The sequence below is a fragment of the Phocoena phocoena genome, chromosome 3 (genome assembly GCF_963924675.1).
Source record: "Phocoena phocoena chromosome 3, mPhoPho1.1, whole genome shotgun sequence".
NCBI classification, from domain to species: domain Eukaryota; kingdom Metazoa; phylum Chordata; class Mammalia; order Artiodactyla; family Phocoenidae; genus Phocoena; species Phocoena phocoena.
The window spans coordinates 56,150,663-56,169,570 of record NC_089221.1 but is presented as its reverse complement, the minus strand read 5'-3'; the positions used below and the strand labels follow the sequence as shown (position 1 = coordinate 56,169,570).

The 18,908-nt window shown below is 38.5% G+C and overlaps 1 protein-coding gene across 1 annotated transcript in view; it reads right to left on the bottom strand.

Moving 5' to 3' along the window:
- Window positions 1–79: 79 nt before the first annotated feature.
- NAIP (NLR family apoptosis inhibitory protein) overlaps window positions 80–18,908 on the bottom strand; it is a 34,223-nt gene continuing 15,394 nt past the window's right edge. The window contains exons 8-15 of the mRNA XM_065874331.1: window positions 13,956–14,037; window positions 12,702–12,756; window positions 10,484–12,592; window positions 5,870–6,037; window positions 4,574–4,726; window positions 4,139–4,225; window positions 2,506–2,670; window positions 80–550 (exon numbers count right to left, since the gene is read on the bottom strand). Coding sequence (XP_065730403.1) covers window positions 186–550; window positions 2,506–2,670; window positions 4,139–4,225; window positions 4,574–4,726; window positions 5,870–6,037; window positions 10,484–12,592; window positions 12,702–12,756; window positions 13,956–14,037 — 3,184 coding nt within the window. The 3' untranslated portion in view covers window positions 80–185. The remainder of the gene's footprint in view (window positions 551–2,505; window positions 2,671–4,138; window positions 4,226–4,573; window positions 4,727–5,869; window positions 6,038–10,483; window positions 12,593–12,701; window positions 12,757–13,955; window positions 14,038–18,908) is intronic.

Genomic DNA, 18,908 nt, shown 5'->3' with positions numbered 1-18,908 from the left:
TCAAAGTTCCTGGTCATAATCTGTTTCTTAAGCTCAGTAATGGGTAAGCAGGTGTTTGGTTTTTTTATTACATGCCATGCATTTTATTCTTTTGTATGCAGTATTTGATAACAATTTTTGGATAATTAGGTTTTTTAAATTGTTGACAAAAATTTTCTTGATTTAGCAGTTTTTAGCTAAATCTTCTATTTCTGAATGATTGGAGAGAATGGCAGTACCCATTTCCAGTGAAGGGTGAAGTGTTTAGATAGAGGATGCCTTTCTATCATGGCATTAAGCAGTGTGATGTCTTCTGCATCCAGGAGCCAACTTAACATGTTAAGTCTAGTGAGTCTTGGCAGTCGTAACACACATTGACTCAAAGACTTGACTGTTGTGGCCTGAGCTTTGATACATTCTTTGAAATGCCTGGAAATTGTTAACTCTTGCAAGTTGGGCATGTTGTCCAGTGTTTGAAAGAAGTTTCTGTATCCTTCCTCTGTAATCTTGTGGTTGATTGAAAGATTAAGATTCTCGAGTTTCTGGAAACCTCCATTGATTGCTACCTTGGCTATAAATATAAAAGCAAAATATTTATGAAAACAGAATCATAAGGACTTCTATTTCAATACTGGTAGACTAGGTTATTTGAACCAACCTCTTCTACCACCATCACTTAAAGTAGAAAATGCCCAATTTTAATAAAGATATATAAATTTAACAATAAGTATATTAGATAGATTTACTTCTAATTGGAGTATTAAAGATTAATAAATTACATTTAAAAAAACCAAGCTGGGGCTTCCCTGGTGGCGCAGTGGTTGAGAGTCCGCCTGCCGATGCAGGGGACACGGGTTCGTGCCCCGGTCCGGGAGGATCCCACATGCCGCGGAGCGGCTGGGCCCGTGAGCCATGGCCGCTGGGCCTGCGCGTCCGGAGCCTGTGCTCCGCAACAGGAGAGGCCACAACAGTGAGAGGCCCGCGTACCACAAAAAAACCAAAAAACTATGTTTTTACAACAGACACACTTTAAATATAAGGACATAGAAAGATTAAAAGTAAAAGGGAAAAAAAAGGAAAAGGGATACATCTCTAAATGGTGTGGCAAAAAAATGACAACTGAAATTAGAAAATATTTTGAACTGAATGAGAATAAAAATATGACACTAAAACTTGTGAGAGGGAGCTAAAGCCAAAGTTAGTGCTCTAACTATCCATCTCAGAAAATTAGGATATCAAAAAAAAAAAAAAAAAAGAAAGAAAGTAGGACAAGAAAAGCAAATTATATCCAAAGAAAGTAGCAGGGGATAACAGAGGTAAAAGCAGAATAAATGAAAAACATGTGTAGAGAAAAAAAAATTTTAATAAAATTGAAAAACCAACCAGGTAAAAAAAAAAAGTATTGAATATATCAGGAATGAAAAGGTGACTATCACCATAGGTCATACGGATATTTTTAAAATTATAAATATTATGAGCAATTTTAGAAAAGTTTTTAAATCCTTAGAAAAATGTAACTTGCCCAAACTGAACCAATGATAACACTAATGTATACCAATAGAAAACCCACAATGAGGTATCGCAACAGATTCATCAGAATGGCTAAAGTTTAAAGGTCTGACAATACCAAGCAGTAGCCAGAATGTGAAACAACTGCTGGTAGGAATGTAAGTTGGTACAACTATGGAAAACAGAATATTTACCAAATGACTCAAAGTCCGCCCTAGAAATACCTCCATATATGCATCAACAGTCATGTACAAAATGTTCATAGCAGCATTGTTCATAGTAGCCAACTCATATCCAGTTGAATGGATAAATTGGCGTATGTATAGTCATACATGGGACAATATCCAGCAATGAAAATCAGTGGACTCTATAGTCACACGCATCAGTATGAATCAGTATCACAAGTTTGTTGAGCCCGAAGAGGCAGGCACGGAGTACATACTGTGGAGGATTCCATGACATATATTTTTAAAACAGGTAAAACTATGGTGAAAGAAAGCAGTATGGTGGTCACCTTTGGGAAGGAGGGGAATGCAGTGTCAGAAGGGACACAAAGGTGGCTTCTGGGATGTAATATTCTATATTGTAACCTAATGAGTAATTGTTACACAAGTATGAGTAACAAGATTTAAGTATGTTCACTTGAAAACTCATTGAGCTGTACACTTAACGATTTTGTACTTTTCTTTACGTGTATTAATTTTCTATTTTAAAAAAAGTACTGTAAAAAGGAGTACATGGTGGGTATGTGGCCAGGTGTCTGAGACACTAGGTGTTAAGAATGGACTTGAGGGCTTGTGTAGTCTCAAGTGGGAGGCGATCTTTTACTTCTGAATCTGACCAGAATGAACCAAAATCCACAGAACATTAGAGGGAACAATATGATAGCAAAAATGAGGAAGTGGGTTGAACATTTTTAGAGGGACGAATGTTTTTGTAGACATTTTGCAGCAGAAAGCTTGAGTAATACCACTGGCTTTCATGTGAGCTGAAAGAGTTTATCTGAGGGTATCTCACCAATTTCCACCACGCTGTCATCATCCAAAGTCTGGAAAAATGAGAGAATGCGGAGACATTGAAGATGCTGACATTGCTGGATGATCAGTTTGGCCACTTGATGAATCCCATCCCCAGTAGGAAGGATCAATTCTTCCAGGTTATTTAGAGAACCTAAAGTGTAGGCTATCAGAAGATATTAAAAAGCTATTCTCTGTACTGCGTTCCCAAACGATTGTAACTGAAAGTCTCAAAATCATGCACATTCTACGAGTCCCCATGTAGCATAGAGGCTATTCCTCCTTCTCTCCAAGAAAGGGGTCAGCCTACACCTTGACCTCCATTGCTACCTCTAGACAACCATTCCTCCACCCTTCCCCAACCAGTCTCTCCTGTACTGAAGTCCAAAAGGCCTATCACATCTCCATTTCCTTTTTTTTTTGGCTACACCACACAGCTTGCAGTTCCCCAACCTGGGATTGAACCTGGGCCTTCGGCTCTGAAAGAGTGGAGTCCTAACCACTGGACCACCAGGGAATTCCCATCCATTTCCTCTTTTAGACAAGCTTCTACTGGCTCCAGGAAACTCTCCTAGCTCCTCAATGCCTTCAGCCCCCTTCCCTTCTGTCCTGGTATCATCCTTAGTGAATTCTGCCTCTTCCTCCTAGAACTAAGTCCTCACAATCCACCACTCTCATAACTTAACTTTTCACTTTGATCCCTCCTTAGCATGGCTTCACTTGTTGCAGAGCATGGGCTCTTGTAGCACGGGCTTCAGTAGTTGTGGCTCGCGGGCTCTAGAGCACAGGCTCAGTAGTTGTGGTGCACGGGCTTAGTTGCTCCGCGGCATGTGGGATCTTCCCGGACCAGGGCTCGAACCTGTGTCCCCTGAATTGGCAGGCGGATTCTTAAGCACTGCGCCACCAGGGAAGTCCCCATTTTTGTTCAAATAAATTCTTACTTCTTAATATGCCTCAGTTTATCTTTTAAGACCTGTTAGAACTTTTTTCCAGAGCATACATTGCTTTTGTAATCATAAAAAAATAAGTTGAAAAAGTAGTCTCCATAGTTATCATTTTGTTAAATCTAGGTTTTCATATACTGAGTTTTCATAACCTTAAAAGATAGTTTCACCTATATTCTAGAAACCTTTGAAACAACAGGTATTTGTCTGGAATGGATACCTGGCAATGAAACTGCATGGTGCTGGGACCTCTCTGGTGACCCAGTGGCTAAGACTCTGTGCTCCCAATGCAGGGCACCCAGGTTCGATCCCTGGTCAGGGAACTAGATCCCAATGCCGCAACTAAAGATCCCACATGCTGCAACTAAAAGATCCAATCCCGCACGTGGCAACGAAGATCCCACATGCCATAACTAAGACCCAGCGCAGACAAATAAATAAATAAGAAATTGCATAGTGCTGTAACAAACAAATCTGTATTCAAAGAAATGAGTCACTCTGAGAACATTTCTTTGAAAGACATCAAGTGAGATCAAGGCATTTGGAGGGTAAAAGCTGAGCAGCACTGTCCCTCCTAATGAGCAAGGGCAGCTAATACATGTTGTAATTTGTTATAGCTAATGCAAAATAGGAGGATTTTATGGGGGAAAGAATAAAGAGCAAGCTTTAGGCACTGTTTTATAAACATACCAAATTTTTCAGCTGTTTCCTTATCGGGAATATATTGGTGCTCAAGATTTAATATCTTCAGAGAAATAAAATTTGGTAAAACAATGACTATAAAAGGGAAAAGAAAAATTTAGTTATGTCAGCTACATTTCTTACACCAAAAAGTAATGTGTTTAAAGAGTATTTTAAAAGTGATAGAAATTAATATAATAATTCAGATTGAATTAATTAGTATGACAAGTAGATAACACAAATCTTTGCTCAGGAAACAATTCTCATAACTAGAAATGTTTAAACATCTAGAAACAAATATACCTTACTTGAAAATTCATTTAAGATCAGATATTTATTGCAATAGTTTTGTTCTTTGACATCAATTGCATTTTTAAAATCTGGCTGTTAAAAAATGTCCACAGAAGCATCTTAAAACCAAAATTTTACAATTTTAGCTCTTACCAAATGGGGCGGCTTCAAAAAATGGTCCAGTAAGCTTAATTTCTTCAAGTTTCTTGCAGGAAGCAAGTACAGTCATGAGAGACTCAAGATCCGAAAAGAAATTACATTGCAGATGGAACACACGAAGGTTTGGAGAATTCTGAATTAATTTGACTGTAAAATATCAAATTTAAGGCATCAGAGATTGAAAATTTCTATCAGAATCAGTCATTTAATTTATTAACTTGTCTCAACAATAGTGAATTAAAATAAAGCGTCATGATGTAATGAATTGGGCTTAGGTTCAGGGTCTGTGACTAACTGATGAGCTACGTGAACCGTCGTTACTGACCCTCTCTGGGGAATCAGTTTTCTCCTCTATGTAGTAATGGCATTGACTCAGCTAAAACCTTCAGCTTTAACATCCTAATGTCTCTTAAGTTTGCACATGATGTTTACACTATAGAAACATTATGCAAAGAAACGTAAAGGCAGTGACAACTCAGAAGCAAAACTTAAATTTGAAAAAGTTGCTGAACAATATAAGAAAACCACTACTTCCAGCTTCAGCTACAGATTTTTCTGCATGCAGCTCTGCATGTCAGTTCAGTAGAGATTTACCTTTTTTTAGTCTTTAGTGTTTAGTCTTTACTAAATAAACTAAGGAATTGATGATACCTAAGTCATTTTGCTAAATGATATATTTAAGAAAGATAGCTGTACAGGTTGTTCATCAACCATGAGAATGGTTGATGAAATATATTTATAAAGGCTGATGAGAAACAGGGAAAGGCTTCTGATTACTACCAATCATCAGATTTCCTTCCCTCTTATCTGGCAGATCTCTAAGTTGCAACGTAAGAGCAACTTAAACAAAAACAAAATAAAAGAACTCTACAAACTATTTTTGGAGAGGCGGTACATACCACTGGTTAAGAGCTCAGACTTAAAAGTCAGAATTCCTGTGTTTAATTGCAAATTTACTATTTCCTTATCTGGGTGACCTTGAGCAAATTATCAATACTTATTTCCCCAACTGTAAAAATTAGAATATAATAGTATTTACCTTGTAGAATGGGTATGAAGGTTAAATGGGTTAAGATATATAAAGTGCTTAGAACAATTCCTACCATGTAGTAACAGCTCAGTAATTACAAATAGCTGTCATTTTTTAATGACAACAAGTGCTATTCCAACAATTTACCTTGGATACAGGCTACACCCTCAGATCCACAGAAGCTTTAACTTAAATAAATTATTGGCCAAGTAGGTGTTCCAAGTAATACAAAAACAAGTAAATCAAAGTGCCACACTTACCTAGTTTGGAAGGACTGTATTCAGCTAAAACTCGGATCAATAATTTCTCCATAGTGTGGAGATTTAGGAATTCTTCAGGAATGACTAAAAAAACATCTCGTTTATCATCCAGATTCACAGACAGTTCTTTCAAGCACAAGAACTTGTCCAAACTAAGAAAGAGTTGATCTAGAAAGTAGCACACAGTTTCCGATTATTAATCTAAAGAGTTCCAAATGCAAAATTTCAAACTGTCATTTGATTCATCAAACTATTTTCATATTTCAAATGAAAACCTTTTACATACCATAAGACTTCCTTTTTTAGAAAGCACATACATGAAGATAACGCTTTCTGCAGCATTTACTGTTTACGTCAACTAAAAAACATATATGCACAACCTAAAAGTTTTGAGTTATGTTTTATTCAGTGGACATTCTTAGGACTTCAAGTCCGGGAGGCAGCATCTCAAATAATCCTGAGAAAACTGCTCCAAGGAGGTGAGGCGGGGAGCTAGGATATATAGGAGTTTTGCAACAAAGGCAGGTAGTCAGAACAAAAGATTACTGTTAATAAAAGAAAACTAGATATCTCAAGTTAAGGAATTTAGCACTTTTCTTTGTATGGGAAGATGCAAGAGTCTGGGGTCACTAAAATCATTCTTTTGATATGCACCTCAGCTATCTGGGGCCAGTATCCTGTGTTTTCACATCCTGAGTTTCTTCAAGCTGCACCCTTTAGGGTGGCTGCAGTCTGATGACTGCTAGATGGCAGGTATTCTTTGTTTCCTTCCTGAGTTTCCTCCGGGCTCACTGTCAGGGGTGGCTGCAACTGCTGATAGCTACAACATCCTTTGTTTACCGATATGGCAGGCAATATTTTATTTCTCATCTACTATATGAGAAGCCCTGTACTACACTCTGGATTCACAAAGACATCTCAGCAGATGGGCCTGGGACAACTGAATTTCTCCATGCAAAGAAGTTGGACCTTTACCTCCCACCACCATACACAGAATTGGCTCAAAATGAATCAACAACCTAAATATAAGAGCTAAAACCATACAACTCTTAGAAGAAAACAGAAATAAATCTTCATAACCTTGGATTTGACAATAGATTCTTAGATATGCTACCAAGAACACTAGCACAAAAGAAAAACAGACAAATTGGACTTCACTGAAATTTGAAACTTTACAGATTGAAGTACATTATTGAGACAGTGAAAAGGGCAATCTATCGGAGAAAATATTTTAAAACCAAGTGTCCAATAAAGATTTAATTACACAAAGAACTCCTATAACTCAAAACAAAGACAACACAATTTTAAAAATGGACAAAGGAACAAACAACCCAATCACAAAATGGGCAGGAGACCTAAAGGGACATTTCTCCAAAGAAGACATACAGATGGCTAACAAGCACATAAGATGCTCCACATTGCTAATTATTAGAGAAATGCAAATCAAAACTACGAGGTATCACCTGACAATGGTCAAAATGGCTATCATCAAAAAGTCTACAAATAGGGACTTCCCTGGTGGCGCAATGGTTAAGACTCCGCCTGCCAATGCAGGGAACACGGGTTCGAGCCTTGGTCCAGGAAGATCCCACATGCCACAGAGCAACTAAGCCCGTGCACCACAACTACTAAGCCTGTGCTCTAGAGCCCACGAGCCACAAGTACTGAACCTGCGAGCCAGAACTACTGAAGCCCGCACACCTAGAGCCTGTGCCCTGCAACAAGAGAAGCCACTGCAACGAGAAGACCACGCACCGCAATGAAGAGCAGCCCGCGCGCAGCAATGAAGACCCAACGCAGCCAAAAATAAATAAATAAAATTTTTTACAAGTCTCCAAAAATAAATGGTGGAGAGTATGTGGAAAAAGGGAAACCCTACTACACTGTTGGTGGGAATGTAAACTGGTGCAGCCACTATGGAAAACGGTAAAGAGGTTCTTTAAAAAAACTAAAAATAGGGACTTCCCTGGTGGCGCAGTGGTTAAGAATCCGCCTGCCAATGCAGGGGGCACGGGTTCAATCCCTGGTCCAGGAAGATCCCACATGCCGTGGAGCAACTAGGCCCATGCACCACAACTACTGAGCCTGCACTCTAGAGCCCATGAGCCACAACTACTGAGCCCACATGCCACAACTACTGAAGCCTGTGCTCCTAGATTCCATGCTCCACAAGAGAAGCCACCACAATGAGAGGCCCGCATACTGCAACTAGAGAAAGGCTGCACACAGCAATGAAGACCCAACGCAGCCAAAAAAAAAAAAAACTAAACTAAAAATAGAGTTACCATATAATCCAGCGATCCCACTCCTGGGCATGTATCAGGAGAAAACCATGGTTTGAAAGGGTACATGCACCACAGTGTTCACAGCAGTACTATTTACAATAGCCAAGACATGGAAGCAACCTAAATGTCCACCAACAGATGACTAGATAAAGAGGATGTGACGCACACACACAATGGAATATTAGCCATAAAAAAGAATGAAATAATGCCATTTGCAGCTACATGGATGGACCTAGAATTATCATACTAAATGAAGTAAATCAGACAGAAAGACAAATATCATATGATATCACTTCTTTTTTTTTTGTTTTTTTTGTTTTTTTCCTGTACGCGGGCCTCTCACTGTTGTGGCCTCTCCCGTTGCGGAGCACAGGCTCCGGACGCGCAGGCTCAGCGGCCATGGCTCACGGGCTCAGCCGCTCCGCGGCATGTGGGATCTTCCCGGACCGGGGCACGAACCCGTGTCCCCTGCATCGGCAGGCGGACTCTCAACCACTGCACCACCAGGGAAGCCCCATATGATATCACTTCTATGTGGAATCTTAAAAAGTGATACAAATGAACTTATTTATAAAACAGAAATAGACTCACAGACATAGAAAAAAACTTATGGTTACCAAAGGGGAAAGGGGAGGGAGGGAGGGATAAACTAGAAGTTTGAGATTAACAGATATAGACTACTATGTATAAAATAAACAAGGACCTACAGTATAGCACAGGGAACTATATTCAATATCTCGTAATGATCTATAATGGAAAAGAATCTGAAAAAGTTTATACACACACACACACACACACACACAATCTGAATCACTTTGCTGTATACCAGAAACTAACACAAAATTGTAAATAAACTACACTTCAATTTTTTTTAATGGGCAAAAGGATTTAATAGACTGTCTCCAAAAAAGACACACTAACAGCCAATAAGCACATGAAAAGATGCTCAGCAGCGTTAGTCATTAGGAAAATGCAAATCAAAACCAACGTGAGATACAATTTCACACCAATTAGGATGTCTCTGATTTTAAAAAAACAAAAAAGCATTGAAGATGTGAAGAAACTGGAGCCCTTGTACATTGCTCGTAGGAATGTAAAATGCTGCAGCCAGCGTGGAAAACAGTTTGGAGTTTCCTTGAAAATTAAAATAGAATTACTATCATTAATAGCCAATAATTCTACTTCTGGGTATATATCCAAAAGAATTGAAAATAGGGTCTCCAGGTAATATTTGTGCACCCATGTTCATGGCAACTTTAGCCAGAATAAACAGTGCAAGTGTCCATCAACAGATGAATTGATTAATAAAATGTGATGTGTACATACAATGAAATATTATTCAGCTATAAAAGTAGTGAAGTTCTGACGCATGCCACAACATGGATGAACCTTAAAAACGTGAAAGAAGCCAGACACAAAAGGACAAAATATTGTATGGATTCACTTATGTGAAATAGAATAGACAACTTCATAGAGACATCAGCATCTGGGAAGAAGAAGGAGGTATTGTTTAATAGGTACAGAGTTTGGGATGATGGAAAGGTTCTGGAAGTGGATAGTGGTGATGGTTGCACAACACTGTCACGGTACTTAATGCCACTGAATTGTATACTGAAAAATGATTTTAAGGTTTCATGTATGTTTTACCATGATAAATATTTGAAAAAACAAAATTTTTCTAAATTTGATGATAAATATCAACCCACAGATCCAAAAAAAAATGTTCAGTGACCCTCAAGTAAGATAGATACAAAGAAAAGCACACCTAGGCATTTAACAAACTGCTGAAAATCAAACCCATACTAGCAACAATCCGAAAATGAAAAAATTTAAATACCATGTACAGGAGTATCAAAAATACAAGTACCTAGGAATAAATTTAATGAAAGATGATAAAGTCTATACTGAAAACTCTCAAACACTGCTTAGACAAGTGAAAAGAGACACAAATAACTGGGAGATACTACTTCCCACTTGTTTATTTCCCAGAGTACAAGCCCTTTCTTCCATGAAGCAGGTGGGGTGAGGGTAATTCTCAAGCATCATTTACATATAGATCATTCTTTGACTAATAACAAGTCATTTGTTTATTAAGAGACCTCATTAGTCATTGTATTATTTTTATCAGAGTTTGAAAGCCATTCTGTTATTTGGAAGCCTTTCACTAATTCATATTACTGACAGAAATAAGTTAGTAAAGATTTATTTTATATCTGTTCAATCAGCAAGGATTTATGGTCTCACACTTTCAAAAGTTTTCATCCACCTAAAACTAAGAGAAGATAAGAGTATACATCCTAACAGTCATCTAAAACAGATGCAGGTTTACCTTGTAGATGGGTTGTCTCTGAGACTTCAAGAGATTCTAGGGAAGGCAGAGTGAGAAGCAATTCCTGTTCTACTGCACTCAGCTCAGATTGGCTTATGGAGCACTTGGTGAACGAGGCCTTATACTGCTCAAGAGCTGGGCGGATGCTTTCAATAAAACCCGTGCTCCTGGTCAAGTGGAGTTCAATGTGCTGTGAAGCTGAGAAAACTTTCGTTAGAAACCTTAGCATCTCCTGATCCACAGCATCAGTACCAGTCACATGAACTTCCAGAAGGGGAATCTTGTACTGCTTTGGAGAAAGGTTCCAATAGCCAGCGCTGATATCTGCTGGTGCCTTGAGTTCCATGTTCAGAAAACTGTTCACGGTTTCCTGTTTTTCAAGTAAATTCTGCTTCCATTCACTCTCAAGTTCAAAGGCAGAAGCATAGTCCTGATCTATGGTTGGTGCCTGGGATTGGTCGAAAATTTTTTCCAGTAATGAAAAATCTGATTTGGGTAACCTATTTCCTCTTATGGAGACCTGGACTCTCCCCAACAATAACAGGCTTTCTGGGTGGTCAAAAAAATACCGTAACTTAAGTACACTCAAAGACAGGGTTCTCCCTTGAAGGAACTGCAAAATGAATGGAGAACAGGCAGCAACAGTGTTGCTTCGATAAGCAATTTTTACAGCCAGAGCCAGTAAATGTTTTGAAACCAGTGAAAGGTAATTTTCTGGAGAGTATTGCCACAACAACCGGAGACACTGCATCTCCTCTGAAATCTCTGGATGATGCTTCAGGTAGTCATCATTTTCAGATATATTCTCCAGTGTCTCTTGATTATCCACCAAAAGAAGCAATTGGGATACAACTGTTGGCCCTGCCTTTGTTGAAGAGTGGCAAGAGACATAGTTTAAAAAATTTGCATAGGGACCTATAGCCATCATGGCTGAGTTAATTTGTTTCAAATAATGAAGTCCCGAATCTTGATCCTCTTGCCTATCTGAATCCAGGAGTTCAGTCAGCCTCATCCCAGCAAGAAATTCTTGGAATGAAGCATTCAAAAACTGATAGACTGGCCTCAGTCTCTGGGCTGTGAATTTGCTCATCAGGTACATGGCTAGATCTTCATCTTCCCCAATCCCTACTTCCATGAGATCATCATCACTAAACTCAAAGCAAGATGAAAAAAAACCTTTCAAGGCCAGCTCACCACAGGAGGACACAGTTGCTTTGAGAAGGTCAGCTGCCGTTTTGTGCTTTAAGAAAAGGCATTCTATATAGGACTTGAAAACAGCCACATCATCAAAGGACTGACAAAAAGGATACCGAAGCCAATTAGCACAGACTGCTGCTACGAAGAAGGGAGTTTTCTGAATTCCCAGCCATGTTTCATTCACTCTAAAGTCAACCATAAACTTTCGCAGACGGGTCAAATCATCTGGAAAGAGCTTCCGTAATATACAGATGGTATTACAGAAGGGAAACGCTTTGATCTCTAAAATTGTATCTAGGTGTCGGCGGATGTCCTTAGCCCTGTTTGTATGGACAGCAATCAATAAGCAGGTCCTTGACAAATGGTTTCTTTGAATCATCCTCTCTATGCTTTGGGGGATTGAGCACATCTCTTTGTAGTCATCCAAAAGGAATAACACCTGGTTCTTTAACTGCTGGATGATGTTCCGCAGGCCCATTTCAGTAACAGATCCTTCTGTCTCTAGGAGTTGGTCACAAATGACATTGGCCAGCCCCTGGTCCAGTCTGGTAGAGCCAAGGGAGACGTAGAAAACCAACTGGAACCTGTGTAACAAGGGACAGCATCCTGATGCCCATAGAAGAGCTACTTTCTTCAGCAGGACCGTCTTTCCACTACCAGCTTCACCCTCCACACACATGACGGAGTTCAAGTTAGCAAAGACCTCAGGCAACACCACAGGCTCCTGCACAGTATTGGTGATGTGTTTTGAAGCAAGGGACAGATCACAATTCAGCAGCTGATCGGTGGCTAGACAGGAAGAGACCTCAAGCAAAGACATGTGGCAGAAAGGGGCACTGGTGTAGGCTTTTCTCAGGCGCTCACTCAGACTTTTTGCCTCCTGAAGCCACTGGGCTTCACCATGGGCCACCTCTGTGGAGAAAAGCAAGGAGGCACAGTTATAAATACTTTTTTAAAATCCCCAATGTAGAAATATTTGTACACATTCATCTAATCCCATGTGCTACTTCCAGATCCTTACCTGGCACTGCAGAACTCACTGCTGACCCTTCAAGATTGCTTTCACTTGTAGTTTCCTTTGAAAAGAAAATCCTCTATTAAATCAGCATTTGTATAAGAGGGTGGGGCTTTGAATCACAATTAGGGACCAGACGTTTTCTAAACCCAACCCATCCTCAAGTATTTACGCCAGTTGCAGGGAGGAGCGCTACAAATATGAAACAATAAGTGATCTGCAAACACACGCAAGCGTGTGCTCCTGGGTGATATCCAAACAGTGCATTCCATGGGTGACTTGAGCTGTGATTACTGTCCAGATGATTAGAATCACAGTGTCTAGAGCAAGATGGACCCTCCAGAAATCATTAGGTGCAACTTCTGATCTTAGTTATCAACAGTTTTTAAAATATTACATACCTGGGATATAGGAAGGTTATGTTTTTTCCTTTAAAAATAAGCTATTTAAGGGGTTCCCCTGGTGGTCCAGTGGGTAAGACTCCAGCTTCCAGCAGGGGGCCCAGGTTCCATCCCTGGTCGGGGAACTAGATCCTGCATGCATGCTGCAACTAAGAGTCCACATGCCACAAATATGAGCCTCCATGCCACAACTAAAAGATCCCACATGCCACAACTAAGATCCGGCACAGACATAATAAATAAAAAATAAATAAATATTAAAAAAAATAAGCTAGTTAAGGGAGGTGGGGGGATGAGCAAAGATGAATCAAGTGAACGACAAATTACCTTGTTTTCTTTTTGGGGGATGACGAACATAATACACCTAACATACAGCCTCAGATAAGGGGTGTGTGTGTATTAAATTGGCAGTGGCTAATCTCCTAGAGAACTATGTAGAATTTCTCAGTTTAAACAGGGGTCAACCTATTAATCTGTATTTTTGATTTGGTTGGTTGGTTGCTGTTGTAAAAGAAACATATCTTCCCAACTTTGAGAAAAGCCAACTACCAAGTCAGACCTTACTGTCCTCCAAATGATGATCACAGATGGAATCCAGGTAGCCTGGATGCTAATCAACTTTTAGGTCCAAACGAGTCTGGGCCTCACAGTAGAAGGGATTGACTCTACATTTCATGAAACTAGGTATTCTGTTTTGTTTATTGTAGCATCCCCATCTGCAACTGGCGCATGATCGGTGCTTAACAGATATTTGTAGAATTCATTTATTTAATTTTTTTATGATGAGCAGTTCCTGTTCAAAAACAGTTTTTAATCACATGATCACACACTCTGAAAATAAACAAGGTGGTGTTCATACCGTTAAGTCAGAAAGTTCACCATGGCTCTGAAGGTCTGGAATCACTTCTGCAGAGCACTTCATATTGTGGAGAAACTGACAACTAAGCACAAAAGTTAAAAGTTATAAAAATAATTATATGGGACTTCCCTGGTGGCGCAGTGTTTAAGAATCTGCCTGCCAATGCAGGGGACATGGGTTTGAGCCCTGGTCCGGGAAGATCCCACATGCTGAGGAGCAACTAAGCCCATGCGCCACAACTACTGAGCCTGTGAGCCCTAGAGCCCGTGAGCCACAACTACTGAGCCCACATGCCACAACTACTGAAACCCGTGCACCTAAAGCCCGTGCTCCGCAACAAGAGAAGCCACCGCAATGAGAAGCCTGCACGCAGCAACGAAGATCCAACGCAGCCAAAAATAAATTAATTTAAAAAAATAGTTGTATGCAATTAAGCACTTGCATTAGGTTTTCAAAAACACCGTTAGAGTTTTAGTGGCAAAAATTAAGTATAAAATTAACATTTCCAGTGATTCTGTCAGTGTCTTTATCAAACAAGACATGTAGACTATAAATCTCAGCAGTAGAGATATAAATGGTTCATAAAGTAGTGGTGGGGATAACCCTCCAATTTGGTGGAATGGGAGCATATTTAACACTCATCCATGAGACCAACTAAAATGAACCTAAAGGGAAAAAAAAATAGAGAAGACAACTCTATCTATGGATTCTGGAATAATGACAACAAAAAGGACATTAGTAGAAAAAATGGGGAAATATGTATAACATCTGGAGTTGATAGCAATGTACCAGTGTTGGTTTTTTAACCAATGTACCAGGATAATATATGTTATTATTATGTTAGTATTAGAGGAAACTGGGTGTGGGAATATAGGAACTCTCTGTATTATCTTTTCACCTTTTCTCTAAGTCGAAAATTTTTTCCAAATAAAAAGTTTATTTTAGAAAAAAACTCCATCAATATGAAGACTAAAGAATGGCCACAAACATACTCTCTAAAAACAATTTGCTAGACATCATGAAACTGGAACATAAAATACCTTCTAAATTCAGGTTATGATGTCTGCCTGAAGAACCAAGGAAGAAAATTCTAAAGAGCTCTACCCACAATCATTAACTTGGATAGATGAGAACTATAAATGTCAGTAGGTAAATGATAAAACTAGAAACAACTCTCTTGGTTTATTTTTATGCTGCTGAATTACAGGAAAGCAGGAGATAAAGCAAGAGGACACATCATTTTTATTTTCCTACTTGAAGACGAGCCCAGGAATAGAAGGGTAGCTACAGGAAGATAGCTAGTAGGACTTCAAATGCTTCTGTCCAAGGTCACTATGCAGATAGATCCATCAAGGAAAAGGACTCTGAAGGAAGGTAACATACAAGCATTTTCATACAAGTAAAGCCAATACAGTTAGTTGCCAGCAGACCAGCACTACAAGAAAAGTTAAAGGAAGTTCTTCAGTTAAAAGGAAAATGATAACAGATGCAAACTTGGTTCTACCCAAAGGAATGAAGTGTGCCAGGGATGGTAACTCAATGGGTAAACAAGAAATACGTTTTTTCTCTTTTAAAATGTATTCAAAAGATAATTTTTAGAGCAAAGATATAATACTATATTGTGAGATTTAGAATATATGTGATGTAAAAATGTATGAAAACAAAATCACAAACAATAGGAGGGGGAAAATAGAAGTATACTGTTATATGGTTCATACATTATATGTCAACTGTGATAATATTTGAACATGACTGTGATATGTTAAACATGCATTATGTAGATTCTAGAGCAGGTACTAAAAAGATAAAGATGTACATCTAAAAAGCCAACAATAGAGATAAAATGGAATACTAAAAAATACTCAAATGCAAGTCAGGAAAAGAAGAAGAAACAAAGAACAGATGGGATAAATAGAAAACAAATAGCAAAATAGTAGATTTAAATCCAACCATATTAATAATTATATTAAATGTAAATGTTCTAAACACTCCCATTAGAAAGTAGATATTGGGGAATTTCTTGGGGGTCCAGTGGTTAGGACTCTGAGCTCTCACGGCCAGGGGCCCAGGTTAGATCCCTGGTCAGGGAACTAAGATCCCACGAGCTGGCAATATGGCCAAAAAAACTCAAACAAACAAACAAACAACAACAAAAGAGAAAGCAGATATTGTCAGACTGTTAAAAAAAAAAAGCAAGACCCAACTATGTTGCCTACAAGAAACTCACTTTAAATATAAAGTCATAGATTAAAAGTAAAATGATTTCAGGAATTCCATGGTAGTCCAGTGGTTAGGACTTGAGGCTCTCTGGGTTCAATCCCTGGTCGGGGAACTAAGATCCCTCAAGCCACGCAGCGTGGCCAAAAAAAAAAAAAGTAGAACAATTTCAAAAAAGGTGGTATCATGTAAAAACTATACAAAAGCTGGAGTGACTACATATATTAATATCAGATAAAGACTTAAGAATAAGGAGTACTATGAGAGATAAAGAGGGACATTTCATATATTCTCTGAATATGAAAGAGGAAAGGGCAAAGAATAGCCAAGATACGGTCCTGAAGAAAAAGAACAAGGAAACTGTATGGGAAAATATGCTCAACATTATTAGTAATTAGATTGACAAAAATTAAAATTTGGACAATACTAAATTAGTGAGGAAGCAGACAGAATGGAAACATCTACGCTAGTGAGAATATAAATCAGTACAACCACTTCAAAAAAAGTTTTGCATAATCTAATAAAGTTGAATATGTGCAAACCCTATTACTCTGCAATTCCATGGTTGGCTATGCATCCTGGAGAAACACATGTGAGCACTGGGAATTATGTACAAGAGGGTTCATAGTGGCATTATTTGAATTGCAATACTCTGAAAACAACCCAGATGTTGACTCTAGAATAGAATGGATAAATTACATATTCATAAAACAATATACTATATAGCAATGAGAACAAGTGAACTACAACTCTATACATAATTATGAATGAGTCTCAAAAACTTTGTGTAAAGTTTGAGTAAAATAAGTCAGTCATCACAGAAGAACCATGCAGTATGCTTCCATTTATTTGAACTTCAAGAATAAGCAAAGTTAAATGTGTTTAATAATACACAGGTAGTTGGTGAAACCATTAGGAGAAGAAGGAACAATTAACCCAAATTTCAGGATCATGTTTACCTCTGAATTGGAGGGACAAGGATATAATCAGAATTGGGAAGGTGAGCACACAGTAGCATTCTAAGGACTTGATAATATTCAATTTCTTAACTTTAGTGCTGGGTTCATTTGTTTCTTTGTTAATTGTCCTTTAAGTCATACATAAACATTTTAGGTACTCCTTTAAATGCATACTAGTTTGTGATTTTAAAAAAGAGGCAGGGGCTTCCCTGGTGGCGCAGTGGTTGAGAGTCCGCCTGCTGATGCAGGGGACGTGGGTTCGTGCCCCGGTCCGGGAAGATCCCACATGACACGGAGCGGCTGGGCCCGTGAGCCATGGCTACTGAGCCTGTGTGTCCGGAGTCTGTGCTCCGCAATGGGAGAGGCCACAACAGTGAGAGGCCCGCGTACAGCAAAAAAAAAAAAAAAGAGGCAGAAGATTTGAGCCTCACATGGAGCACCAAAAAACAAAAACAACAACAACAAAAACCACAAAAAAAAAACAAACGAAAAAGGCAGAGGAAAAATTAAAATGCCACACAAAAAGGGAGTTGATAGAGTCCAGGAGAGGTTCTAAATAAAATTAGACTGCATCCTAGCTTATTTTTCCAAGAATTAAGAAGAATATCCCCACTGTTTAAAAATTTACAAAATATTAAATCTAAATAAGAAAGAAAAAAACACAACTACTTCTGTCAAAACACCTTCAAAACTGTATCCTCTTTAGAATCTTAGAATTAGATGGAAGTATTTAAGACCTGTTTATATTAATATTTATTTCTGGAAGAGCACTTACTAATTACAAGGTGAAAACAAAAAAATGTTCTCTTACAGTTGAACATTTTTGAAGAGTTTGGTGAGTGAAAAATAAGCCAAAAAAAAAAAAAAAAAAGGTTAAAGAGCTACAGAAAATAAATATTAAAAAGTAGCCATTTATTCATGAAATTTTAGAACACTGGAAACAAACAGAAAATCCTAAATGCATCCAGGATGGAAAAAGTAGTTTGCAATGAAAGGATTAAGAATCAGAAAGACATGGAATTTCAACAGCAGTATTGGAAGCTATTAGAAAATATAGCAATGCCTGTTCAACTTAGAATGACTTCCAACCCGGGATTCTACACCTAGCTAAACTACCAAATGAGTGTGAGAAAATATATATAAATATTCAGATATATGCATTAAATGGAAGCTAAAAACATGTATCGCTTCTGCAATCTTTCCCAGGGAACTGTGGAGGAGCGTTCCGAAGTGAATGAATAGAGTGAAGTAAGTCAGAAAGAGAAAAACAAATGTCATGTATTAATACATATATGTGGAATCCAGAGAAAGACACAGAGAACAAATGTATGGATACCAAGGGGGAATGGGGGTGGTGGGAGGAATTGGGAGATTGGGATTGACACACATACACTATTGACACTATGTATAAAATAGGAACTAATGAGAACATACTGTGTAGCACAAGGAACTCTATCTAATGCACTGTGGTGACCTAAATGGGAAGGAAATCCAAAAAAGAGGGGATATATATATATATATATATATATATATAGCTGATTCATTTTGCTGTACAGCAGAAACTAACACAATATTGTAAAGCAACTATACTCTGATAAAAAGTAATTAAAAAAAGAAAAAGACATAATCCAATTCCACAATTAAACAAAACAAAACAACACCACAGTGAGTGAATAAACCAAGAAGAGGGTGACAGTAGATCCAGGAAACAGGAGCTACAACACAGGAGAGAGGCAATAGGAATCCCTAGGATGACCGTGAAGAACGATCCCAGGAT